Source organism: Scardinius erythrophthalmus (assembly GCF_964197995.2).
Source record: "Scardinius erythrophthalmus genome assembly, chromosome: 5".
In the NCBI taxonomy this organism is placed as follows: Eukaryota; Metazoa; Chordata; class Actinopteri; order Cypriniformes; family Leuciscidae; genus Scardinius; species Scardinius erythrophthalmus.
Window position 1 is genome coordinate 14,242,079 of NC_138225.1, and position 27,072 is coordinate 14,269,150.

At 38.6% G+C, this 27,072-nt stretch overlaps 3 protein-coding genes across 8 annotated transcripts; all 3 read right to left on the reverse strand.

Annotated features, from left to right (window-relative positions):
- Positions 1-1,102: 1,102 nt before the first annotated feature.
- Positions 1,103-9,100, reverse strand: amer1 (APC membrane recruitment protein 1). The gene is made up of 2 exons (XM_081364683.1): positions 9,030-9,100; positions 1,103-5,519 (listed from the first exon to the last, which is right to left on the reverse strand). The coding sequence occupies exon 2, from the start codon at positions 5,412-5,414 to the stop codon at positions 2,559-2,561; it is 2,856 nt and encodes a 951-aa protein (XP_081220809.1). The 5' UTR covers positions 5,415-5,519; positions 9,030-9,100; the 3' UTR covers positions 1,103-2,558.
- A 1,055-nt stretch (positions 9,101-10,155) lies between these two features.
- On the reverse strand, positions 10,156-13,247 carry asb12a (ankyrin repeat and SOCS box-containing 12a). Of its 3 annotated transcripts, none has more exons than XM_081365704.1 (4): positions 13,156-13,247; positions 12,101-12,301; positions 11,443-12,015; positions 10,156-11,097 (listed from the first exon to the last, which is right to left on the reverse strand). In XM_081365704.1, the coding sequence occupies exons 2-4, from the start codon at positions 12,288-12,290 to the stop codon at positions 10,943-10,945; spliced, it is 918 nt and encodes a 305-aa protein (XP_081221830.1). In that variant the 5' UTR covers positions 12,291-12,301; positions 13,156-13,247; the 3' UTR covers positions 10,156-10,942. The 3 variants fall into 3 exon arrangements, with proteins under 3 accessions (XP_081221830.1, XP_081221831.1, XP_081221829.1); XM_081365705.1 differs by having other exon boundaries at positions 12,950-13,161; XM_081365703.1 differs by lacking the exon at positions 13,156-13,247 and adding an exon at positions 12,929-13,141.
- Positions 13,248-13,378: 131 nt separating this feature from the next.
- On the reverse strand, positions 13,379-25,210 carry mtmr8 (myotubularin related protein 8). 4 transcript variants are annotated; one of them, XM_081367297.1, is made up of 14 exons: positions 24,989-25,210; positions 23,381-23,503; positions 22,870-23,032; positions 22,314-22,471; positions 21,484-21,612; positions 20,166-20,300; positions 19,608-19,740; positions 17,776-17,885; positions 17,553-17,678; positions 16,731-16,780; positions 16,264-16,464; positions 15,421-15,549; positions 15,012-15,138; positions 13,379-14,927 (listed from the first exon to the last, which is right to left on the reverse strand). In XM_081367297.1, exons 1-14 carry the CDS (start codon positions 25,010-25,012, stop codon positions 14,634-14,636), a joined length of 1,902 nt encoding a protein of 633 aa, XP_081223423.1. In that variant the 5' UTR covers positions 25,013-25,210; the 3' UTR covers positions 13,379-14,633. The 4 variants fall into 4 exon arrangements, with proteins under 4 accessions (XP_081223423.1, XP_081223426.1, XP_081223425.1 ...); XM_081367300.1 differs by having other exon boundaries at positions 23,319-23,503; positions 24,989-25,172; XM_081367299.1 differs by having other exon boundaries at positions 23,372-23,503; positions 24,989-25,150.
- Positions 25,211-27,072: the final 1,862 nt, after the last annotated feature.

Below are 27,072 nucleotides of genomic sequence, written 5' to 3' on the forward strand. Positions count from 1 at the left end.
GTGACAAAATGCTAAATAAATGAAGCTAAATGCGTAAATCTGGCTACTTTATAGAACTGGATTAATTTCATGAGTAATAGGGTAACAATAACAGTCACATGACACTAAATTTATACTAAATTGTCTAAACATGTAACCATACTAAGGCCTACAAATGGACAAACAAACATAAGAATTAACTAAAAGGAAATAACCTGAAAGACTTTCGGTTTTTTTTTTTTTTTTTTAGAATAATAAAGTGCTCCTTCTGTTTGATCGAGTAAAATGTTTCCACCAAATAGATTATGACATCTGCACAAAATGTTTCTTTATTGTGCAGTCTAAGGTTCGAGACACAATTTCACCAGTAGAGGGAGCCAAAACCTGATGTGATGTCCAAGTGATCGCTGATTCCTTCTCTTATATTTATAACGCATATACAAGGGAAAAGCGAGCGGGGAGGGAACGAAAGACAATATGACACATCATTTACTGTCAATCACGAATTGCCTACATTTATTATTTCCTCCCCAGCTCATAACGGTAAGACGTGCACGACAGCTTCAACCAGTTTCCATGACAACTCGAGCCTCCTTGATTTTAGAACGGAGACCACCTGTCAATCAAACAAAGCATCAGCATTGCTAATCAGGCAAATGCCTTACAGCTCAGAAAATAATAAGCCATCGACCAATGCTGTTTTTCCTAAGTACCACATCTGTGATGTATTGGCCCAGTAAGTGTTTCTCTACGCACGCAATTGCTTTCAAACAAAGAAAATTATAGTGCACAAGTCGTGAGAAAAGCCTATGATTGGTCACGTACACCTACAGTTTGGTTTGGTAAAGGTCACGACTTTACATTCCTCATTTTCGTCATTAAAACAGACATTACAGTCTCGATAGGTCAAACAGTTACACGTTTATGCTGTCATATAACCATATTATACTATATTAATACATATATATACAATGTTATATTAACGTATATTTCTTTTTTGTCTCTACCGACACTACATTCAAAAAGGCCAAATCTGTAAAGCTGCACTACTCTCAAAACGACTGCTGTAGCAAACTCCAGCACTTCTGACTGTACTAAAAAAAATTCCACAAACTTGCAATACTGAAGTCTGAAGGGTTTATTTCCAGTCAATGTTGATTCCTATGTGGAAAGAGATTGTGTCAGGGGAACTATGGGGTTGATATGTTTTTAAACTTATTTGAAAATGATAACATTGAGGCTAATGAAAGTTAAGTCTTACTGAGATGTTCTAACATTCTTTGTCCATGTACATCCTTGTGTATTAAACAAAACGCAACAAATGTACCAAATGCAAAAAAAAAAAAGAATAAAACATAGAACAGCACTAGATTCCAAAGGTTACACAAAGGTTGGTTCATTCTTAAAAGCTGAATATAAGCTCTAGCTAAAAATGGTAAGTCCATTAAGCTGACTTTGGCATTCTGATGAGGGTAGATGATTGTGACTGTAGGACAACAGCAGAGAACAATCACATTACGTCATTAAAGGCTTTACTGACATTCTGTCTCAAATGACTGAAGATAGTACCCTTTGATTAACAACTAGCCTACATGGATCACATTTACTGAAGACTTTGGGCCAGATCTGATTCTCATGAATGCAGAGAATACTCAAATATGCAAATATCCATACAGTGAATACAGTACATTATGTTCTCCCAACTAATCACATACTGTTTAGCAGCAAAAAGGAAATAAACCAGATTCTACACACGTATCCTTGAGTCTTCAGTAAATAGAGTGTACAGAAGTGTAACAGGGGTGTTGGCCAAAATACCACTGAATACGGCAGATGTGATTTAACAGTCCTATGAATGTAGTCTGTGCTATGCCAAAAACAAACATGACCATATACAATTAGAAAATAAACGTGAGGCAAGCTAACCGAGATATTTAAAATGTTCCAAGATGTAAACATTAAAACCTTGAAACATATAGCTTTTTTTTAATTAAAAAAAGTGTTGTATTGAAATTATTTGCTCATCAATTCAAACTAAGTTTGATATTTGAACAGGATTCTAAGATGGTATTGGTTTCAATGTGCTAATGAAGGTTTTCATTCTTATGCTAAAATAAGTCATTTGTAGCATTGTTGTCTTTTTTGCAAATATAATTATAGCATATCCAAAACATCCAAACAAAATGGATAAATTTCAATGGCAATACCTGGCTACATAATGGCAAAGCAATATGGCATCTATATATAGACAGCACCTGCTGAATAATGCTGTAACACACAAGGTACAAATACTCAAACTAAAAATAGCTCAAAAACTACACAGTACATTACAAAAGAAAACTATAGCTTATCCGGCAGTAACAGCAACTACAGTGTGTGTGTGTGTGTGTGTGTGTGTGTGTGTGTGTGTGTGTGTGTGTGTGTGTGTGTGTGTGTGTGTGTGTGTGTGTGTGTGTGTGTGTGTGTGTGTGTGTGTGTGTGTGTGACAATTCAAGAATGTCAGTAAACATCCAGCATCGTCTTTGGTGACGAGACTTGTCTATTTGTATTATTGTTTTATTTTGATTGAGAGAGATTGTTTATAATTTGGGTGTAGCAGAGGTGAAGCCACCCTCAAGCTCTCCCCTCCTGTTCTTCATGGTAATTTCTCGACGGTCTGCGGATTGATCAGAGCGAAGATGAGGCACACCTTGAGTGACTCCGACAGGTCGATTCTTCCACTGCGTGCCTGTTGGGGGATAACTGCAGGGATAAAGCGCATCACCTCCACCAAACAATATTTCCCTCTCACCATCCGCTCTAGTGGCACCAGGGAGATTAGGATTATGGCAGTTGTTCTTTAGGGGGAGATGTGAAGGTCTTACAGTGGATTGGCTCACATGTGGCAAATTCGTTTCTTGCTGAGAAGAGTTGGAGTCAAAACCCCGGCCATAGCCCCGCCTCCAACTATCAACAGTAACCCTGCAGGGTTGTCGCGGTAACGGCACATCACTACAATCAGTAGTCCTACGCTGTGAAAAAACAGCCCCCTTTGAGTCATAGTTGGTAACGCTTGTGTAAAGCTCACTTGTCTTAAACTCCAGACAGTCCGTGTCAAGAGAGCGACTGCGTCGATTTAGTGCTAATGGAGCAGGGACTGGCGGACAAGGTCGACCCAAACTGAGGTGGCGAGGAAGGCTTGCGATGCCCCAAGTGTTACTGAGCAACAGACTTTGTTCGTAGGCATCGAAAGTACGCTGGTCACACTCGGCAAAGGCATCTTGCTGAAGGTAACAGCCATCATCCTCAAAGGGTTCGTAAGGAGAAGCCAACTCTTCCTCTTCCTCAACAAGCTCGGTCTGCTGCTCACACTCACCCTCATTTTCCATGTCCACCACATCGAACGTGACAATGGCGGGCAGGGCACTCAGACTCGGGCCATAAGGAGAACTTGACTCTGAGCCATCAAGACTCTCAGTTGAGTTGCGATAATGCCGTGTGTTCTTTGTGAAATCTACCAGCGCTTGGGAGAAACAGACCATCAGCTCTTCTTGGGATTGGCGGCAGCCTCTGGTGGGTAGTAATGGGCTTTGATCCTCAGATTGAGGCTGCGGTCTGGTTGTGTCGGTGGCATGTGAACTAAACCCCGAATCGGCACGGGGTGCAAACAATGGACTCTCCTGAATCTGATCCCTGCTGAGAGGGACTGGCTCTATTACAGCCTGGGATCTCGGTGGTGATTGGGGATAGTGCTGATTGATAACTTCTCCCAAAACTGTCTGACCAGTGTCGACTGCGGGCAGGCTTGAATCATCGTAGAAGGAGTCGTCATGGAACAGAAGCTGATCTTTGGATGGGCTTCTGAGATTCTGAAACTCGCAGCACAGAAGAGCATGCTGGATCTTGCTCAGACGCTCCTCCTCCGTCTCCATGGTTCCGGTCTCAAGAGCATTTGATGCCAGGGCATACAGAGGGTTTGTTGTATTCTTGTCGCCCTGCAAGTGGGCATCCTTCGGAGGAAGAGCAGGGCTGATCAGGCGATCATCAGGCTCAAAAAGTTCATAAAGGGCATCACCACTGTAGCTGTCCCGTGGAAGCCTTTCCTGGTGTGGACGTTCTCTACTCTCCTCCTCCATTCCTGGCGTGGTGGAGTCATAGTATCCCTCATCGCTGTTGGGTACCGACTCCTGCCGATCACTCTGTGGGCTCAAGAGGTCAGCAGGAGTGAGGGCCGTTTCTGTGCATCCCAGTGGGCTGCTGTCGGAGGTGGCACGGATGGAGCTCATTTGCTGATCAGGGGTGAGAGAAGGGCTATCCGAGCCCCTGTCTGAGGGGATGTAGCAGACTTCATTACTAGTTTCAGATTCCCATAAGCTCTGCAAGTAATCTGCATCGGTCTCATCGGGAGTTGCCATCTCTTCCCCTCCACCTTGATATGTGACAAAACACGAGCTCCGTTTTCCTGCGTTTCGGCTGCCTCTCTCGGCAGACACTGAGCTCTCAGCGACGCTGACGTCATCCTGGTCTGCAATGATGTCTCCACAACCTGTCAGTGAATCAAAGCTCTTCAATGATGAAACATCACCAAAGACTAAGTTTTCAGAAGAACAGGATGCAGCAGGAGGCTCCCCATCGGGAACGTTCGCATTCTGCTCAGCCAATCGGTCCAGTTCTGACTCAGCACCTAAGGGTTTTTGATATGTTGTCAGTCCTTCCTGTCTCCCATTTTGCTTCTCCTCCCCCTTCTCCTCTTCTTCTGCTCTCTTCCTCTTATCCAGCTCTACTCTGCTCTTCTGTTTCTCAGGCACTAGCGTTACATCTTTCGTACATTCAGTGGAAGCCAATGGCAGTTTACACTCACTGCCTGCGGTTTGATTAGGCACATCTGGCACCAACTCTTCACCCTGACTGTCGCCATGGTTATCGCTACGGTCACTGACGCTTGACATGGCACCAGGCACTGTTTCGGCATGGAAGCTTGAAGACATTTCAAGTGCCTCATGTTTTTCTAGCTCGACATTTTTGTTTTTCCTGTGTCTCCGAATGCTGCTGAACAGACTCCGAAGACCTCTGCGCTGCCGTGGTAGAGACTGAGATTTCCCATGGTCCTCCTGTGATGATTTCTGAGGTTCACTAGAGGTGCAGAACTCAAAGTCTCCGGAGGCCACTTCACCGCTACTTTTGCCCAAATCTTCCCAGCATCCTCTGCTCACTCCATCATATGTTTGGCTCTTTGTTACACCTGTTTTTGATGACCCCTTTCTTTGACTTCTACCACGCCCACTGAAAAAGTTGGGCAGAACACAGATGCTCTTCCGACCACCAAAAAACTTGAAAGTCGACTTCCGTATTTTCACAGAAGGGGGTGACTGAGGTTGAGGGGTGTCATGGGAAATGGAGTCTGGCTGTGGACCCCCTATTACACCAACAACCTTAGTTCCTGTGGCGGTCTCCATAGTGACACAGATCACTGTGGCTAATGGAGCATGTCTGTGGTAAACTCTCCTTCCTGAGAGGCAGGCTGGAAGGAACAGGGACTGTGTTTATCAGGCATGTTATACCTGTGAAAGAAACAGAAGTTAAAGACAAACCATTAGAAACAGTCAAAAAAATAAAAAAATAAAAATAAAACAGAACTAAGAATGTATGTTCTTTGGGGATCAATTAAAAACAATTTTTGAATCAATAAATTAACTTCATATGTTATAAAAAAAAAAAGAAAAACGCATTGATCTTATGAAATGTCACAAGTTTCTTTAGCTGCTAAATAGGTTTTTCTTCCAGCATTTTAAACACCTCTGAATGTATGCCTGCCTCAAAAATAATGTAATGTAAACAATTAACTTAAACATTAACTTGTAACATTATCTTAAATTGTGGTAACATTGTGTTCACACAACAGGGCCCTTGGAAAATAAGACAGAGCTATAATACTATTGTGTATACTGTACATGGAGGATCCTACTAACATTCTAGACAACATTCAAACTTGAAGGGAGAAGCTTGCCACAAAATTTACAATACATTTATTCAAACACTGAAAGATGCATCTGTACTGTATATCTGTGATTGAGATGGCTGTCTTCACAGCTCAATGATGATGACAAAATTACCTTGTAAACAAGATGTATGGGCAGTAGTCTACATAGTAAAAGTAAACAAAGTTTTAATCCCTACGAACAAAGTATAATCCTGCCACCAACTCACTCTGAGTTTGTACTACTACTGACTGACCAAAATTCATACATGTTATAGACAATGCATAATAACAGGCAAGAAGTAAAAACAATGTGCACACTGCACAATTTCACATCAAGTGTTTTCTTCCATAAAAACCATTATGAAGAAAACTGTTAAAGTGCCTTAAATGCACTGATTGTGTTTATCAGGCAGGGCCTGAATTTAATTTCAGGAAAAAGGGGGGAACATGTAGGCTCACTATTGGCCGACGCTGGTCATGTATGTGATGCCTCGAAAAAACTCGAGGCCCAGAGAGAAGGAAATGAATAGTGGAATAAAGTCGTTATTTTGGGGGGTTTTTTGCGCACAAAAAGTATTCTCGTCGCTTTATAAACTTAAGATTGAGCCACTGTAGTCACTTGGACTATATTAACGATGTCTTTAATAACTTTTCTGGGCCAGCAAGTTATAATTTTAGAAGCCTTAGCAGCCTTAATTTTAGAAGTCTTAGAAGCCTATTGAGGAGAGAGACAGCTCTCAGATTTAATAAAAAATATCTTAATTTGTGTTCCGAAGATGAACGAAGGTCTTAAGGGGTTGGAACAACACGAGGGTGAGTAATTACTGACAGAATTTTCATTTTTGGGTGAACTAACCCTTTAACTGTATAAATTAAATAAAGATTCAGACTTATTAAAGCTACAAAAGTTATTTAGTCAAGAGCAGTGAGAGTTTTTTTTTTCTTTGTTTAACATAAATGACATATTAGGCTGCTGCACAGATCCAATTTAATAATAAAAATAAATAATAATTTGTTACATTTATATAGCGCTTTTCTAGGTACTCAAAGCGCTTTACATATGCAAGGGGGAATCTCCTCAACCACCAGCAATGTGCAGCATCCACTCGGATGATGCGACAGTTATACTGTTCTCAACTGTTTACACTCACTTAAGACTTAAAATTACTATTTACGTAAATACTCACCAATACAGGCATTTTGACAATTTTGGGTGTATTTGACCATTTAAGCATAATAAGCCACGAAAAATAAGTGAATTTGACACTCACAAGCTGTTTGATAGGCGGCTTTATGTATGCACGCTTTGGCTGAGAGCGCACAAACAACAATCTCTCAGAGAACGCAAGAGTACTGAGGGAAAGTTCACATGACAACGATGTACTAAAAGCTGAAAAGTTTTTATTTTTCCTTAAACAAATCCCTGTTCACACAGATCTACGAAAACAATTAAAAACGCTGTATTATGCATGCCAGGCCAGTATTTGGTGAGGTCAGTTTATAAAGAAAAACTACACACCTAGACTGAACATGACATCACCGTTTTCACAAATTCACATTTTTGTAGGGACCCCTGAATGTTTAAAATGCCAAGAATTAGGGTCCATTTACATAACAATGGCGTTTAGGAGGAAAACAGGTTTCAAAGTACAAGTTTTTGAAAACGATACAGTTATTGTCTCAGTGTAAACTACAAATATGCCTATTTGTAAAAAAAAAAAAAAAAATGGTGGCATGGCATCACATGCATGCGTATTACGCGTTCAGTGACAGTCTATAGGCGTACAGTTTTTCTTTACAAAGTGACATTGCGAACTACTGGCCTGGCATGCATTGCATAATACAGCATTTTTAATAGTTTTTGCATATCCTTGTGAATGGGGATCTGTTTGACAACGTTGTCATCTGTACGTGAAAAAAAGCAAAGGAAAAACGTTTACATTTTTAGTACATTATTAATGTAAATGAAATGTACATAGGTTTGGTCTTGGTTGACTATATTTGGTACACTGCTGCTATGGTTGTTGCTGAGAGCATGCGACCTGCTTCTGCTAAATGCACAGAGCATTCAATTAATGGATATATGCTGTTGCTGCTGCTAGAAAGAGGAAGACTCCCATAGCAGATCTAGACAGGTGGTGCTGGGGAGGGAGGGCTAGAAGAAGAATTTGCATAGCTCGCAGAGTTAGGGTAATCATTTGGATGTGCCATGGTTGTAAAGGGATATGGTATATGGATATGTGGAATCGATTGGCTGGCTGTGAACCTTACATTAAAACAACCAATCAGAACGTGAATAGAGTTTCATGACCCATTTTGTTTGTCTGTCAAAAGATCCATGAAAAGAAGTAAAACCTGACATAATTCAGAATTCCAATTAAATATATAAAGTGTCTATTACAAATATATTAATAAGATTTCTTGGGCAGACAATTCTCAAGTAAATACTCTTCAAGGCATGGCTGCAATGCTTTTTACTGAAATTGTAAAACAGCACCACATATGATGCCTTTTGTTTACAACTGTCTATTGGGTCTGTCTTACTGAGCATTATATGCACTGTAGTTTCCCTACTGGTTACAACTATCATCAATTATAAAACATATCATCATGCAGTGTAGTTTAGCTATGACATGAGTAGGCAAAGGCAGCAAAGTGATAAGTCTTGCAATGCAACACATAACGTGAGTGAAGTTCCGCTGGATTAAAGCCCTAAAAACAAAAGCTGAATGAAACCAACGGGCCTGAACACTCACTGTATGTACATCATAAACAAAGGAAAATCACATACAGATAGCGTGCACTCCAAAGAACTACATCATATGGACCAATTACACCGATTACTGCACTGAGAATATTATTAGTAACAAAAAAAACTTCTATCAACAGATTGCACACCGTGACCCCAGCTGGACACCATCACTACGAAATGAACGCGCAACTGGCGCGCGCTAGCCTAGGCGCTAACCAGCTCCCGACCGCTTCACTGATATTCACATAACTTGTATACACAAACAGCTGCTTCTGCAGGTCCACTCACACAGTGAAAGAGCGAATAACACAGAGAGATGGAAAAATGAGCGATACTCGCCTTATTTTTCCATCTTTTCCGCCCAAGCGTGCAGTGATGTGCTCTCTCCTCGCGCAGCGCTGGAGGAGCTCGCGGTTGGGATTCACTTTGTTCAGTGAGCGCTGGAGCGGCTGGCGGCGTTTCCGTGCTACGTGCATTTTGGGAAGTGTAGTACCATGGTATATCTTCTAGGTTATTTATTTTACTGTATTGACATATACACAGCAGTGGCAGGAAAAAATACGTCAAGGAGCCAGAATTAATATTACTAAAAATAATAACAATAGCCTATACAATAAAATAAGTAACATTTGACTAGATATTGATGAAAATAAATTAAAATCTCTTTTGCATATGTACTAGGACAACTCTTGAATATGGCAATTAAAGCAGTGGTATTTGTTTGTGCAATTCAAATTTGAGTTTGCCAACATTTACATGACTGGGGACCCACAAGAGGTTGCTTGGGGGTCTACAGATTTTTTTTTTTTTTTACTAAATGAGGCTATCAAACTTAATGTGTTGACAAAGGTTTCCAAATTTGAACTAAGTTAATCATGAAAAACACTTTACAAATACATTTGAATAGAATTTAAATATTTCCCTTCTGTTTTTTTCCTAACTTTAATAGTGGGTAGAAAAAATAGTTATCCTAATAAAAACTGATAGTTCCAGATTTGCTTGTTTAAGTACAAAGACTATAAAAGCTTATTATTTAATTGTACTGCCTTATTTAGAAAGGGGGTCTTTAACACCAAAAAGTTTAATACTAGGTTGTTAACTAAAACTATTAAAGGGGATAGTTCCCCCACAAATTAAAATTGTCCTTAATTACTCACCCTCATGTCGTTCCAAACCCGTAAGACTTGTTCATCTTCAGAAGATCTTTTTGATGAAATCTGAGAGATTTTTGTCCCTCCATTGACAGCTACGCAACCACTTTTGACTGTATTTTTTAAAGTCTGTCTCGGCATTGTGTATCTTAGCGCCTCTATGCTAAATTAAAGCATTTTAAGTTTGCCACATCAGTGCAATAATACCATTTTATGACATGAATAAAAACATTCTCTATGTGGAAACCAGCACCTCAAATGACAGCATAAATGTAAAAATAAATAAAAAACCACCACAGATAAACATTCAAATGTTCAGTACTTAAATTTTATGAACAAATTAACAAGCCAGCTGTCATCCATAGCATAATAAAGTTGTCAAAATACACTTGCAGAAGCCCATATGTATATCCCATTAGCACAGACTGCTACACGTGAAATCCTCAAGCTACATACTTCAATACCGGTCATAAATCCTTATGAAGACTCTGGAACTGATCTTCATTTTGAAGTCTTTAACCTCACATGAACAGAATGATCTCCATTACACTCTACCTGCACAATAGAGGTTATACGGCATCTGTAGGAAGAGTGCATCCCTCTAAACAAGGGATTAATAGACACAAGTACATCACAATGGATTTTATATATCATATTAAGATTGATAAGACAGTTACCAACAATTTTGCATCCATCATCAAGCTGTTACTAATCAACAAAACACTAATTACAACAGCTTAATTTACTATGAAAAAATGAAAACCTCCAGATGATCTTGGAAAGAGAGAACAAGGCTATATGACAACGCATAGTTCTAGAGCATTAACTCTTTTAGACAACACTTCTGGTCGTATTACATACAGTAATATTAGATATTACAAATTTGAATGACTATCAAGCTAATTAATGCATGAGGATGTTCAAGTTTAACACACCATACATGTAAACAGAGTTTGTTAGCAGTGTATCGGTCCGTCTGTGAGATTGTATACAAGTGACTCCACGTTGTTTCCTTCCCTCTAGATGTCTGTATGGTCTACCTGTCCAGTGTTTGTTTGAGTCTGTCCTTTAGTAAGGCACAGTTGAATATGCTCTGGTTTGTCAGTAAACCAATGCACTGCTCATAGACTTGTGTTTGAGATAGTTGATGAGCCTGGGTGGAATCTCCAGAGAGTCCAAAGAGTTAATCTTGTTCACCTGTATCAGGTGTCTACGAATGACCAATCTACACTGAGATGCCAGAGTCTTCGGACACCCTGTGTAAAAAAAGAGAGATTATTAACAATCGCATATGGCAATCAGTGCTATTTTAGTATCATTCATATACTATTATAATGTTCATTAATATTTTGGATTAGTTTTTATTTGTATACTTTTATTTGTATATTTTAGTTAGCTTTATTTTTATTTCAGTTTTACTTTTAGTAATTTTAGTACTTCAACTTCTAATTTTAGGCGAAGTTTTTAAAGAGAAACTTTTCCTTCCAATTTTTATATTTTAATTTATTTATATGTTCTTAATAGTTTTGGTTACCAAAAACAACACCGATGGAATAAAAAAATAATAAGAGACGTTATACTGCTAAAAACAAATTCCTCACCTCGCTCTTTCAGCAACAGCTCAAAAGCTTCATTCTGTTTGGTGCTCTTCTCTATAATGAGGGTCGGCATGTAGACGTTTGCCCCAAAGTCAATGAGCAGTTGAATGTATTCGACTCCACAGCCGTGTCGCAAACACAATTCCAGGACCGTCTTCTGCTGCGTGGCCCTGCCGATCACCTTCTCTTCCGGGCTGTTATAGTTCGGATCCGCCCCATATAACAGCAACATTTTAAAGCAATCCAGGTGTCCATATATGGCTGACAGGTAAAGCGGCCCGCTGCACACGGCAACCCCCGATGCCCACAGCGTCACCTTTGACCTGGCGTTGACCTCTGCCCCGTGCTGAAGCAGCTGGCGGAGGATCTCTGGGTCGCCCTCTCGGGCGGCGGTGAGCACCGGCGAGCTGTTGTTCAGGTGACTTCCGTTCGGATTAGCCCCGGCACGGAGCAAGGCGAGCACGCAGCTCAAGTAACGCCCGCAAACAGCAGTGAAAAGAGGTGTCTGGGCTTTCACATCAAGGGGGTCCACCTCTGCCCCATGGGCCAGGAGCAACTGCAGGCACCTCAGGTGACCTGCAGGGAACAAAACATATGCGTCTTGGTGTCCAACAAACTCAGATGTGACATCAGAGAGTGCGTGCAAGGGTGACGCATGTACCTTTGGACGCAGCCATGCGTAACGGGGTACCTGGGATACCCCAACCGCTCTGCTGATTAATGCACTTCCTGTAGCGTTCTTGTGACAGTAGCTCAGCCAACAGGAGATGGTCATCATCAGCCACAGCTCGGTTCAGCTCCAGACTCTCAGCAGCAGATTCATCCTCTTCCACCGGTCGCAGCTGGAGCATAGAGAAGAACTCTGGAGAAAAAAAAAGTTTATGCACAGATTAGTGTCTTTGTAGTGTTTTTTGTGTGGCTGTTGAAAATAACACTGTAAAATGTAAAAAAGCTGCCTAACGTTACATAGACGATGCCAAAAATGCTGTCCAGGTTGGCAGCTCAGTTTCACTTTCAGTTTAATCATTTTATGTGCTTTTATCATTTCTATTTGTTGAATATATTTTGCTTTGTTTCAGATTTATTTCAACTGACAAAATGTATATTTTTAATTACTTAACAAAAACAACACTGGTGGCTAGATTTTCAGCCAGAATATTCAAGATGAATTGCATTCTCTTCCAATACGTGAAGGGTTGCACTTTTAAGTTCAGGTGTGCATAAAAACAAAACCTTATATTGTTTTATCTTGTCTTATATTATTGAGTAAATTATGATTACATAATACCATGTGTGACAGCGTTCAAAACATTAAAAGGCGTTCAAAACATTAAAAGGCTTTGTCATGATGAACTTTATATATCTGCATTAGCTTTAACGCACTACTAGCAAGAAAACACAACACAGGTTAGCCGACTAGCAAATGAGATAAAACCCATAAATACAAGCAAAACTGAATTCTTAAAGGCTTTATGTTTCTAAACTCAACTGAGAGTAATACTGAGCATACACGGAAGAAAATTCATTCTCAAGCTTTGAGCTCGGTAGATTTAACTCGAGTAAGTTAACGTTATCTGTAAATAACGCAGAGATTGACTCGCTCTCTCCGACCAGCTGTCAAACAAACATACATTTTAACGGTATAAACGACAACGAATATACACCATGACCATTTAGCATATATTTTAAGTGTGTTTTCGTCTCAAGGACACTCACCGAGCTAATAATAAGCCAAACACTGGCGACGAGTAGCGGAAGAAGATGTTCTGCGGGCGGCCAGAGGGGGCGCTGTGCGCGCAAACACCGCCATTGGGATTCGGTCATTCCTCTATGTGTAAAGAGCATAGGCAAAGAGCATAGACAGTATGGTAAAGAGTGGGTTAAATGTTCCCCACAAACTTAATAATGCAAAAAATACAAAAACATAATAAAATGCAAATTTTTACAAAAAATGTGTATTTATTTAAAGAAAATATCCATTTAAATTGAATGGTGTACAAAAGAGGTACAAAACAGTGCAATGATCAAAACAAGCGTGTATAAAATAATGTAATTACACAGCAAAACTTTAAAAATATATGTAATGTAACCAACAGGCTGTCATTTTCAGTGACATCACTCATTGCTTATTTCAAAATTCCCTTTTGACTATTGCTGAACATTTAATATTTTTTTTTTGTCTAATTTAATCAAAAAATAATATTGTAAACAAAAGCTTCTCAATAAAGAAAGCATTTTTAAACATTGATTTTGCATCTCACATAATAAGAAAAGCCTGTCTGGAGCTCCATTGCAGGGTTCAAGAACTTAAATTCTTGAACTAAAGCTGTCAAATCATTTCCACATCAATACACTCATTTTACACATCCAGTAGAAAAAAATAAAAAACAATATTGCTTTGCAAAACTATAAATGCATTCAAAAGGCTTAAGTAATATTCTAGAAGGCCCACCATCAACTGTTTTATGCGCATCAAATTATTTGTTTGGCAGTAGAGCTAGGCTTTAACAATCTGGCATTCTATTGCATTCAATCGGCAGCATTTTTTTCAGCTGTGTTTCTTTGCATGCAAAATAAACAGTGTTTGCAATATAGAAAACCACAAAAATAATACTAGGCCCTTGAGCAACAACAACAACAACAACAAAAAAAAGTTAATCAATTTGACCCGTTTTCTAATAGTGTATTCCCTTTATCTACCTGAATCTCACAACAGATGCTTATGTGTCAGATTAAATCAGTATCAGGGTCTGGTTTTCAAATGTACTACACATATTACATATATTATGTTAAAAGAAAGACATTAAAAAACTACCGCTCAAAATAACTCCAAATGAAACAAGGCCAAATTTGATCAGAATGGCATTTAAACAAAACGTACATTATTCTGATTGCCTATGATAAAAGCATGTAGCTTCAATCCTCATGGTCTGAAGGCCAACAAACACACTCAAGTCCACAAAAATGTATAGAACATTTCAGGAATGGGTATGGGAATAGGGTAAAAGAATACACACAGTGCTAGAAAAATCTCATGTACAATGATACACAAATCACAAACTGGTGTGTGGACTTTTTTTCCTATTATGGCGGCCTCAATTGTGAAAAGAGTACTGCATGAATCTTTTCAGTACTCTGGACATTTGTTCCTTGGGGTTTTAGTCAAAAAATTTCCAATCTGTTACTATGGAGACTCAATGGGATTCTTGTACCTCCTCTTTGGAATGTTCTGTTTCCACAGAAACAGGTTTGTCCTTAGAGGAGGTCAGATCGTGTTCGGTGGTCGCAGGCTCTGCCCCTTCTTTCTCATTGCACTTCTCAGCTCCTGGACCCGCCTCCTCTTCGTCGCCATTACTCAAAGGAGCACAGCTTCCGTTTGATTGGACAACAGGAGCAGTGGGCGTGTTCTCAATTGGACTGTCCTGTTCTGCAGGTGCGTTGATTGGTCTAGATGGATCAGGAAGAACTCCATCTGCAACAGCCAGCTGCTGTAAATGGAGGAGAGGGAGACAGTGACATGTCAAACAAATACCTCTCCACTCAAAAACTGCAACTCCCACAACCCCACTTACTCGCTGTAATTCAGTCATGGTTCTTTCTCCTTCTACCTGCTTCTGCGTGAGGGACAGCATCTGGTCTAGAACAGACTGTTTTGGGTGCATGCCTCTGTCATAGTGGTTATACATCCCACACCAGAACCTGGGGAACACAAATACACAATACAGCAATTCATTAAAGCTGTGTTGACTGAGTACATCAGTGATATTTCTTTACCATACTTTTGGTGCTAAACTATTCAGTAAACACAAGACATTACAGACATCGAATTAATTTTGGTTTCACTAACAGTATTACACCACTGTTATCTTTTTGTTTGCAGTAAGCACAGTGGAGAGTGACGTTGTGCATTTACACCCATCTGTGTTTGTTGGTAACAAGTGGAAAGGTGGTTTGTTCATGTGTTTGAGAGTGTATTCATACTTGAAGTGCAGGGGTAAAGTGCTTGGTCTGAGAAGTGTGCTCTCTACTGTACGTCGGTACAAGGGGTTTCGATACTGATGCTGGTTCTCCAGAAGATGCGTCCACAATGAAAACGTTTTTTCATGCAACCTAAAATCCCACACAGAATGTTGAAGCAAAGCATTTAAAATCATTCAAGACACGGAAACAAACAAACAAGCAGAGTATGGTTGATTTCACTTCTATCCGAATCAAGACTATTTGCTTTTAATATGAAGCACACACATTAAAGGGTTAGTTCACCCAAAAATGAAAATTCTGTCAGTAATTACTCAAAAATAACGACTTTATTCCACTTTTCATTTCCTTCTAGTGTAATAGCATAGCGCGTCTGTGTTGCACGTCACGTGACGTGAAACACAGACGCGCTACGCTTAAACACTACGTAAAAAGACTCGAGGTCCAGAGAGAAGGAAATGAAAAGTGGAATAAAGTCGTTATTTTTGTTTGTTTTTGCGCACAAAAAGTATTCTTGTCGCTTTATAAACTTAAGATTGAGCCACTGTGGTCACTTGGACTATATTAACAATGTCTTTAATACATTTTCTGGGCCAGCAAGTTATAGTGTCCATAAGCCTGTGGAGGAGTGATCCAGCTCTCAGATTTCATCAAAAATATCTTAATTTGTGTTCCGAAGATGAACGAAAGTCTTACGGGGTTGGAACAACATGAGGGTGAGTAATTACTGACAGAATTTTCATTTTTAATGAACCCTTTAACCCTTAACTAACCCTTTAAATGCTAACTGATTTTTTATTTTTATTTTTAAATTAATGAGTGCGTGTATGTGAATTCTATCCTCACCTCATTTCCAGTCGCTCTTTCTGGCAGTTGCCGATGAAGTTGCCGTACTGGCAGGCGTAGACTTGATTGTGTATTTCTATGAGGTAACGTTCATTAAACTCAAACACACAGGGAAATTGTTCTGACAGCTGCCACACGCACTCCAGGAACTGGGTGAACACCGGAGACACTTCCTTGGGGTCAGTGTCCAGATGGCCACACCTAGAGCACAAACGTATATACAAATGAGCACATGATGTCACAAAAAAACTGACCAGTTATTTACAATAATGGCTACAGAGATCACCATTAATAAAGTCAGCCTTTATATAGTATACAAAAGGTAATTATTACATATAACACTTTTAATAATATTTAACATATTAATAATACTGCTATATAATATTTATATTTGCTGTTATTAAACGCTGTGATACTGTTTTAAGGATTATTTACCAATTCATGTAATAGCAGTCAAAAGTTCTTACCTGTGACTGAATTTATGACCAAAAGAGATCCACTCCTTTTCTATTAAAACCTGTAAAAAAAATAAAAAAAATAATAATGAATGAATTTCCCTCAATCTGCTATTTGATAAACATTTTCAAGACAGTCAAGACCATAACGTTTTCCATAAGTCTAGGTGTTTTACCTTTTAATATACACTACTGTTCAAAAGTTTGGGGTCAGTAAGATTTTGTAAAAGAAATTAATACTTTTATTCAGCAAGGACAAATTAAATTGAACAAAAGTGACAGTGTCAACAAATCAAATTAATATTAATCAAAGAATCCTGAAAAAAAATGTATCATGGTTTCCACAAAAAATATTAAGCAGCACTACTGTTTTCAACATTGATGATAATAATAATAATAATAATAAGAAGAAATGTTTCTTGAGCATCAAATCAGCATATTAGAATGAAGACTGAAGTAATGATGCTGAAAATCAGCATTGCCATCACATTTCACATTACTTATTAAAATAGAAACAGTTCATCTTAAATTGTAATATCGTTAGCCTCATAGCATAATTGCCTAAGAAATAATTAATTAAAAAATGACTTAGGCAATTATGCTATGAGGCTAACGATATATAAATTACAATATTACTGTATTACTGTATTTTTTAATCTTACCAACCCAAAAATTTTGAACAGCAGTATATATTTAGTTAGTTACACAGGAATAGTTGATGACTTATTTAGCGAAGCCATGACCTGCCTAACAGTGACATAAATGTGAGCGTGCACTTAAAGTTCATTGGATTCCGGTGTTGAGTGTAGAGGTTATAGGTTACTAGCTCATTACCATGAGGCCTTTAATGGTTCTGTAGTATGGGTCCAGCAGTATGCAAGCCAAAGAGCACACCTGAGCCGTTCTGTCCCATCCATCAGAACAATGTACCAACACACTCGCCCTCTCTTCACAGACAGCCTATAACACAAGCAAAATGACGGAGTAAATCAGAAATACTTGATGATCATTTGTGTTGGTGTGTCTCTCCATGCAATTATAGATTTGAGGTCAGTACCTTGGCGAGGAACACGCCTGCATCCATCACAGATTTTATGTGCCTCAGCCAGCCGGAATTCTCCAAACCTATCAGATAGTCACTCATGGAAGGGGATTTCATAGAGCACACTGCAAAGAACAAAGATACAACCAACCATCACTTTATCTACTACTTGCTTAAAGGGATAGTTCACTTTGAAATTAATTTTTGATATGTTTTAGCTTACCTCAAAGGCATCCAAGATGTAGGTGTCTTTTTTTCCGCAGTAGTTTCGATTTTGATATTTTTAGGTCAAACCGTTCTTGTCTGTCAGTCATATAATGCAGGTCTGTGGTCACTGTCTCAAAACACAAGCACAAAGTCCAAATTAAACAATTCCCCATCGGCCAAGTTAAACAATTCCCCATCGTAAGTACACGTTGATGGCCTAAGACACGAAACGAGCGGTTTGTGTGAGAAAACGAACAGTGTTTATATAGTTTTTGTCCTCTTGTAAACACACACACCCAAATGATCAGAGGACGCGGGTGCTTCGGTCTGCGCAAGCGCCGGAAAGCGCCGGAAAAGGTCAGAGGGCGCGGGCGCTTCGATCTGCGCAAGCGCCGGAAATGATCTCTCGCGCGTGTACGTCACTCATTGTTTACACAGAACAGAGATTGTAGGTAAGACGGCTAATCGAAATGGTTCTAATTTGCGCTTATCCAGGATGTTTAAACCGACGTAAAAGAAAACAATTACGTATGCTCGCGCGAACTCATCCGGGAGTGGTGACTTTTCACGAATTCCCAATTTATAAGCCTTCCCTCTTGAAGTTATGGTTGATCGCTCTTCGGCTGGATATTAACACACCCATAAACGTACTAAAGTTAAGGAGGGTCTGCAGCGATCATTTTTCCCCTGATGATTTTATAAACCAAGGAGAGGATCGCATAGTACTGACATCATCAGCTGTGCCTATGGTGTTTTCTCATCCAACGGAGGTATGTGAACAACGTCTTAGTATGTGTCCTTTGTATTTGTAAAGCTGGCATTACATGAAATGAGCAATAAAATGTATTTCTGCACCATATATTTGGTAAGAATGGTTTTACATGAGAGAGTTATAAGATATGTTATAAGAAGAGAAGATATGTGTAGCCTATACTAAGCAGCTGCTAGTCAAACCAATGTGAAACTATGTGTACTACTCGGGGTGCAGTCAATGATACTACTACTACTACTACTACTACTAGCCTAATAATAATAATAATAATAGTAGTAATAGACAGTGTGGATTCATGTTCGTGTAGCTATAGTGTAGAGATAATTTCCGGCGCTTGCGCAGATCGAAGCGCCCGCGCCCTCTGACCTTTTCCGGCGCTTTCCGGCGCTTGCGCAGACCGAAGCACCCGCGTCCTCTGATCATTTGGGTGTGTGTGTTTACAAGAGGACAAAAACTATATAATTACTGTTCGTTTTCTCACACAAACCGCTCGTTTCGTGTCTTAGGCCATCAACGTGTACTTACGATGGGGAATTGTTTAACTTGGCCGATGGGGAATTGTTTAATTTGGACTTTGTGCTTGTGTTTTGAGACAGTGACCATAGACTTGCATTATATGACTGACAGACAAGAACGGTTTGACCTAAAAATATCAAAATTGAAACTACTGCGGAAAAAAAGACACCTACATCTTGGATGCCTTTGAGGTAAGCTAAAACATATCAAAAATTAATTTCAAAGTGAACTATCCCTTTAAAAGGTACAACCAACACTCAAGTGAGCATAAAGTTGCAAACACAAGCGTAATCAGCTTATATAGAGTTAATATTGCATATACCAGTACAAATGTAAAAGCTTGCCCTCTCACCCTCCAGCAGTTTTTGCAGGCTGTTTCTCATGACGTGGATGTTTTCAATTCCTTGGAAGTGGAACCTGATATTGGAGTAGTTGTCCTCATTCTCATAGCCTTTACCAGCTGCGCGGTTCGCCATTGCATTCAACTGGCAAAGACAAAAAAACGTGTAGAAATACATGCACACGTTTCTCCAGATGATCAGGTTATGGTTTACTAAAAGAAATAATATGTTGTTTTTCTAGTTACATTGGTGAAACATGAGATGGGCAACAACAAATAGAACAGTATATACAATATTTGCAATACATACAAAAATAAAACACATTGCATAACTAAACTCTATGACCAGAATTGATTGGTTAACTAATCAGATTCTGTAAATGCTCAGTACATTAATAGAGGAGTAGTTGGGGTCAGAGGTCACAGGGTGAAAGATTACACATGACACCTATGTGACTCCTACATATATGCCAGGGCAGTTGGGGTTGAATGTTTAAAGATAAACATTTACAAGTTCCATCATGAGTTGTCCTCTAATGTATATAGAAAGGTTAAGGTTAAAGGTCACACCTTAGGCCGTGTGTCCACTACATATATAAAAGGGCAGTTGGGGTTTGCTTGGCTGATGACCTGAAGCATCTGCTCGTCTTCTACACAGCGAGAGTTCAAACCGGACAAAGGCTGACTGCAGCGACAGATCGCAGCCTGCAAGAAAGTCACACACAATACAAAGAACAGACAAAGATATTGTTAGCTGCACAACTTCTCATCTTTCCAGTATAAACCTGTTGATGTATTTATATGTCCTCAACATGGTGCAAACTGTCGACTGTGTGAAATTAGCTGTTAAAAAGGCATTTTGCTGCCTACTATCTAGGTTTAACCTACCTATAAATTATTAATTTAAATGTATTTAATAGATTGGACTATTCAATAACTTTGCAGTATTGTTTAAAATATACTGCCCGGCAAAAAAAAAAAAAAAAAAAAGGATTATTGCAGTGATTATTATGTTTCTAGCATGTTATATGTTTGCCAACAGTTCTTCTATCCGTAACTGATGGAGTGTGTAGCTTTTCATTTCTTAAACAACCATGTAGGAAGACGCATCATGGCCATACTCCAGGATGACAATGTCAAGATGCATCAGGCTCAAATTGTGAAAGAATGGTTGAGTGAGGAATGACGAATAATTCATGAAGAATTATTTTCACACATGAATCGGCACCTCTGAGCCCAGACCTTAAATTAGTAGACTTTACAGCGTGCTCGACTCTTGCATTGTCAATACAAGATTTTTTACCATGAACTGATGCACCCCTTGATGGAAATAACATTCAACATTCATGCTCTCTCCAAACCATTCTTTTACAATTTGAGCCTGATGCATCTTGACATTGTCATCCTAGAATATGGCCATGATGTGTCTTCATACATGCACAAAAAGTGCTCTCGTCGCTTCATAACTTTAAGGTTGAACCGCTGTAGTTACATGGACTATTTTAACGATGTCTTTACTACCTTTCTGGGCCTTTAAAGTGGTAATAACGTTGCAGTCTATGGGGGGTTAGAAAGCTTAATTTGTGTTCTGAAGATGAACGCCGAAGATGAAGGTCTTACGGGTTTGGACCGACATAAAGCTAAGTAATTAACGACAGAACGATTTCATTTTTGGGTGAACTAACCTTTTAAGGATACATACAATGCTTTCTTAGAATTTGGCCATTTGTCTTAGACGGCAGCATTATGATGTCTACAGGATGAAATAGCCTTCGCATTAGGAGTGTGCCTATGATGCCTTAAAATGCTGTCTAGGTGGGGAGCCCACTAGGCTGTGGAACAGAGCCATTGTGTGCATTTATAAAGTGCATGCCATGTGCTTGTACACCTTTGTATCTTTGTGATAGTAAGACAGAGCAGGCAATCGCCCTCGGCTCCTAAACTTGGCACTGCCTGTTACCGTAGCAACACTGGCACTTTTAGGGAGTCCAAGGATAGATGGATAAGTGCTACAGATCTATGTGAAAGAGAGACAGAGGGACATTTTTGAGAGATCTATGAAACAGAAAAAAAACATTAAAAATAATTATAACATAATACAATTTATAAATTATTTAATTATAAAGATTGGTCAAATTTTAAACAAAAAATTCTGATCAAGTTTTGGGTGCATTCACTACAGTTAAAAAGTTTGGGGTCCGCAAGATTTGTTGATCAGTCTCTTATCCTCACCACAATAATACTAATAATAATAATATCGTGAAATATTATTACAATTTATTAAAATTATTGTTTTAAAATGTAATTTATTCCTGTGATGACAAAGCTTAATTTTCAGGATCATTACTTCAGTCTTCAGTGTCACATGATCCTACAGAAATCATTCTAATATGCTGATTTGGTCCTTGCGTCTTATTATTATCAATGTTAAAAACAGTTGTGTGGCTTTTAACTGAAATAGACAAATAACAATGTAGTCCTTACTAACACTTTTTATTAATATTAAGGTTCCTTCCAGAATAAAAGTATAATTATTATTATTATTTTTATCTTACTGACCCCAAACTTTGAACGGTAGTGTGTTTGATTGAAACTGTTGCTGGTTCTGCCTAAAACATATTTATCATGCAGGTCAGTGGATGAAAAAAAGTTTGTCTGATTATTGTTAAATGGCCCTAAACAGGATGCATGTTCACTTTACCATGTTTACTATGCTACCTTATAGTTCTTGTTGAGGTGGCTGATTTCCCAATATTCATTGGAGAGACCCATCCTGCTGAAGTCGTTCGCCAAACTGATGAATTCCCAACCCCGTCTCCTGTCCTCCTCATTTTGTTGTGGATTATAGAGAAAGGCATAAAGCTCATCTTCTTTGACTGAAATGACATAAGCATGTAATTATTGGGCCAGTCCTGCACTGTCACTACATTCATTAAGCATGTGTTGTTAACCAAAATGATTAAGAATTGTTTTCGCTAACTGAAATAAAGCTAAAATAAAATATTAATATTTGATGAAACCTAATAAAAATGCACATAAATACTAAACTTAAACTGAAATTAAAATATAAAATAAAAACTAAATATTAATAAATACCATAATACGTAGTACATACATAATACTGAAATAACACTCATGTGTTTTCATGTCTTGCATACTTAAACATTTGATTTTCTGTGGGTTATCAATTCAAAAATAAAAAAGGAAATTTCATAAATACCTACTTTGCTCATACCAACAGAGCAAACCACCAGTATGTGTGCGGTGTGTGTACCTGGTTGAGAAAGGCGCAAAACTGACTGATAGACATCCTGACAATCTTTCTCTCTTTGGAACAGCAGATGAAGCATCTGGAAGGTTTTACAGCGGATCAGGAGCGGACAACCAGACACGGTTAAAGGAAGTTTCTCTACTGACGCAATGTGATGATGCAGCACCTTCAAACACACAGGATTGAAATATAACCAGTGTTATCAGACATATCTAGATGTGTATTTCTAAAAGACTCAACAACATATGCCCTATGGTGGAAGAGATGGCTGCATCCGAAATCAGGCGAGAAACAAAAGTAGTATGTCCGAATTCTCTGGTAGGTCACATGATAATGACAACATGGCGAATGTAGTCCATCCGGATTACATTCATACTGAACACATTCACACAATATAGAACATACTTTCTTAGCAGTTGTGAAGTGATTACTTATTCAAATGATGTACCTACTCAACAGAGTATGCGATATCGGATGCAGCCCATGACATTCTGATCCCACTTGCCTACATTACCCATGTTTCTTTGCGTGTGCTGTTGGTTTGTTCCACGTAGATAAGGTGAGTAGCGGTCAAATAAAGAGTGCCCAGAGCTGATGACTTTTCAGTGTACCTGTTCAGTAGTTTCACATACTCCACCTGCAAAAAAAAAAAAAAAAAAATCTGTAAGAAAAGCGTTAGCGCAGAATTATTGACTCAACGGTCTTCTACTAATGAACATAGCACTAGCCAATGACTGAAGGGGTTAAGCAGACAGAATCACGTCTGTTGGGTTTGGATGTGCCCCTCAGGGAGCAGAAGCCATCATCCAGACTATGTTTAACACAATGGAGAGGAAATCCTACAGAACCTCTTAAGACTACTGTCAGCACATCCTGTTGCTCCATCTCTGCACTTTTGTCATTTCGGTTACTGAGTAACAAGCGATGAAACACAAATGTAACACAAGATGCCACTTCAGCACGAAGGAACATTTTATTATGAGTCAAAGTCTAATGTATTCTGCTCGTTTATACTTGATGAAGAACTACTCTTTTCAGTAAGTGATTAGAAAAATCTTTTCAGGTCTTTAGGATAGCAAAATGAAGCTGGTCAGGTGTGAGATCTCTATTGTCTCCATAAAGTGAACAGGTTAGATCCTGTGTTTCTGCATGACATGAAACTCAAGCTAAATCACAGTAGGTCAAATTATAAATTATACTGATCAAGATTCAAACTAATAATTCTCTGTGAACGGGAAGAGCAGATCTAACCAGAGTTGTTAGATGCTAACGTTGACCACAGTTCCTGCGATACTGCTGATTCAACATATGACATCCTTTGAGCTGATCCCTCAAACACACACAAAATACAAAAGGGTGCAGCAATCATCTTTTAATACTTTTAAAAACGATCATATGACCATATAATGTTATGTAACAAAATAAACATATTTTCTACAGCATTACTTCTCAGTCCTGAACTGCAACCCAGACTGCACATCTTGGATATGCAAATTTCAAATAAGATGATGAGCATCAAGTGTGTGTAAATAAGGTAGATGGGATACTTAATGACCAGGACTGAGAACCACTCAGTAAATGAAGTACTATAATGTGTAGGAAAAAATATAATGTAACGTAATAGAAACTAAATATTTTCTAAATAATATTTTAGACATGTTTATAATATTATTATTTCAAAGTATAATTTGGGTCTTTATACAATAAGCTACATAGATGCCTTTTAAATTTTAGAGCAGGGTCCCTCACACGAGTATGATCTTATGGCATCTAAAAGACTGAAACCCCCTGCTTTAGGCAAAGCTTCATAGAATCATTTTCTGTCCCTTTGCCTACAGGTTCCCTTGAGCAAACATACAAGTGGAATTTTGAAGTGCCAACTGAAAACACCTTCAAAGTCCATTCAGATTTATTAAGATGCGTTACGTTAAGCAACCAACTTTAAAATGCATTGGATGAATTTAACAGCGTACTAAAGCTCGGATTCGTGTTAAACAACCCATTTAAACGCTTCCTTCTGCATGTTTTCACACCTACCGAGGGTTATTGAGTCTGACATTACATGAGATCTGCCAACTTTACACGAGTAACTTTTACACCTGTTGATCAGATTCAGACCTACCTTTGGCGTTATAATGTGCTCCATATTTTTATTGGGTTATCATCCAACTGTCCACGTTAAACTTTCGCCGTTTGTGTGTCTAGTGGTTGACATGTTTGTTTCGGGAAATCGTTATACATTGCTAGCGTTCCTCCCTAACATGAGGAGGACTACAATCATGTCAGCTGACGGGAGCAGATATCGCGATAAAAGTCAAAGAGCAACGAGATTTCAGTCGCCAACTTGATGTACGGGTCGTCAACAGTTCATAAATGAAGCATGCTGTAATAATTTAACACTGCAGTATGTATGTAAATAAGAACATATTGATTAAAACTAAATTAAGCAAATTATTTTATTAACACAATGTTAACGGTAAAATAATTCCTAACAGCTGTTATATAAAAAGTTATAATAGTCTATACGTGAAAGGGAAAAATAAATGAAACAAATAAAAGTTGGCTTTTCATTTTGTCATGACTCTAGAGCTGAAGTTTTCAGAGTGCTCGGTGGCTTGTTGAAAAGTTGGAAAACAGTGTAAAAATGCACAAATATAATAATAAGTTACTACATTTTATTAAAAATAAAAATACATAAAATAAATAAAATACTTCAAACAATACATATAATAGTACAGTACTCATGTTTATTATATGATCCCCCCCCCCCCAGTAGACCTATTAATTGTATATAGGTATTTATTCATGAAAATATAATATAATAGCCTTCTAAATTTTAGGATGCACTGTAAAAAGCGCACAAAAAAAGTGTTGATGCCTTGATTTTTTAAGTACAATCAACTTGGATCTTTAAGTCATTTCAACTTAAATTACATTAAACTGAATTTAAAAAAATTAGTTGAATCTTGCATAAAAGTTGAAAACTTATTTTGATGACTGAAAGCAATGTGAAACATATGTTGTCATAACGTATTGATAATTACATTTTTGTACAGTGTAGGGGTCCCTCGCATGAGGATTATCATGTCTGTGGCATCTAAAAGATCGAAAACCCCAAGACAAGTCATAACATATCTGGAAACGTCATTAACCCTTACTTACACCCAGACACACGCTGCACAGGGGGGTTGCTCCTGCAGGGTGGCCCAACCAGATTTGTCTAATTGCTGGGGTGGACCCCCATCGCTTGACCCATTGTCACCTTAACGACCTCCCGACTCTTAGGCTCAGTTATCTGATAACAGGCGCACTAATGAAGAACATTAACATACAGCTCACCCAGCTTAAGCCAAATTCCCTCTCAAATACCTGCCAATGTCCTGCACACACAAAAGCACAAAATACACATGCTGTAGAATCTGACACAATGACAACAATTGTTGACTGCAACGGTTTTATTCAAATCAAGGCTGTTTATGTCACTGCCTCCGAATATGCACACTTCCTCGCGATAAACAGTATGTGAAAAGATTATGTCTGAATTCAAATTGTTTAAAAAACAGTGGGCAAATGATACTACTTCAAGGGGTATTCTGAAGTGTGCATCCATGGACACTTTAGTATTCCATGAGTTCAAGGGAGAGAAGTTGTAAATAGTGAAGTGATGCAACTGATGCTGTAGATCCCATGAAATTGACAGCATTACGGATGTATCACGTTCATACATTCATGCGGAATAGAACATACTTTTTTTGAATGACTGTGAAGTAAAAAGAAGTACTCAGAGAGAATGTGATTTTGGACGCAGCCCATTTTTCTGATGGATAGGCCTTCAGATGCTAATGTGTTTTTAGGACTCTCAACCGAGCAGAGAATCAGATAAAGAAAACAGAGATGAATCAGACCCTTCAGGATAATGATAGAATCTGCAGACAGATTTGAATGCTGTCTAACGCTTACCTCAGATCCATCTGACTATATCATTTCATGTCATTCACAATGCATACCAGGTTTGAGCATGTCAAAAGGGTTAAGCGGACAGAGATGTTTGTCTCATTTTACATGTACTGTGGTATGATAATGGTTTCATGCTTGTTATAAGAATCACCTAAACACTTTTAGACACTAAAGTAGATATTAGTTTACTTAGAATAAAAATGTTTTTTTTGAATAAAATTATATAAAAATGGCATTTGTTTTAGAATT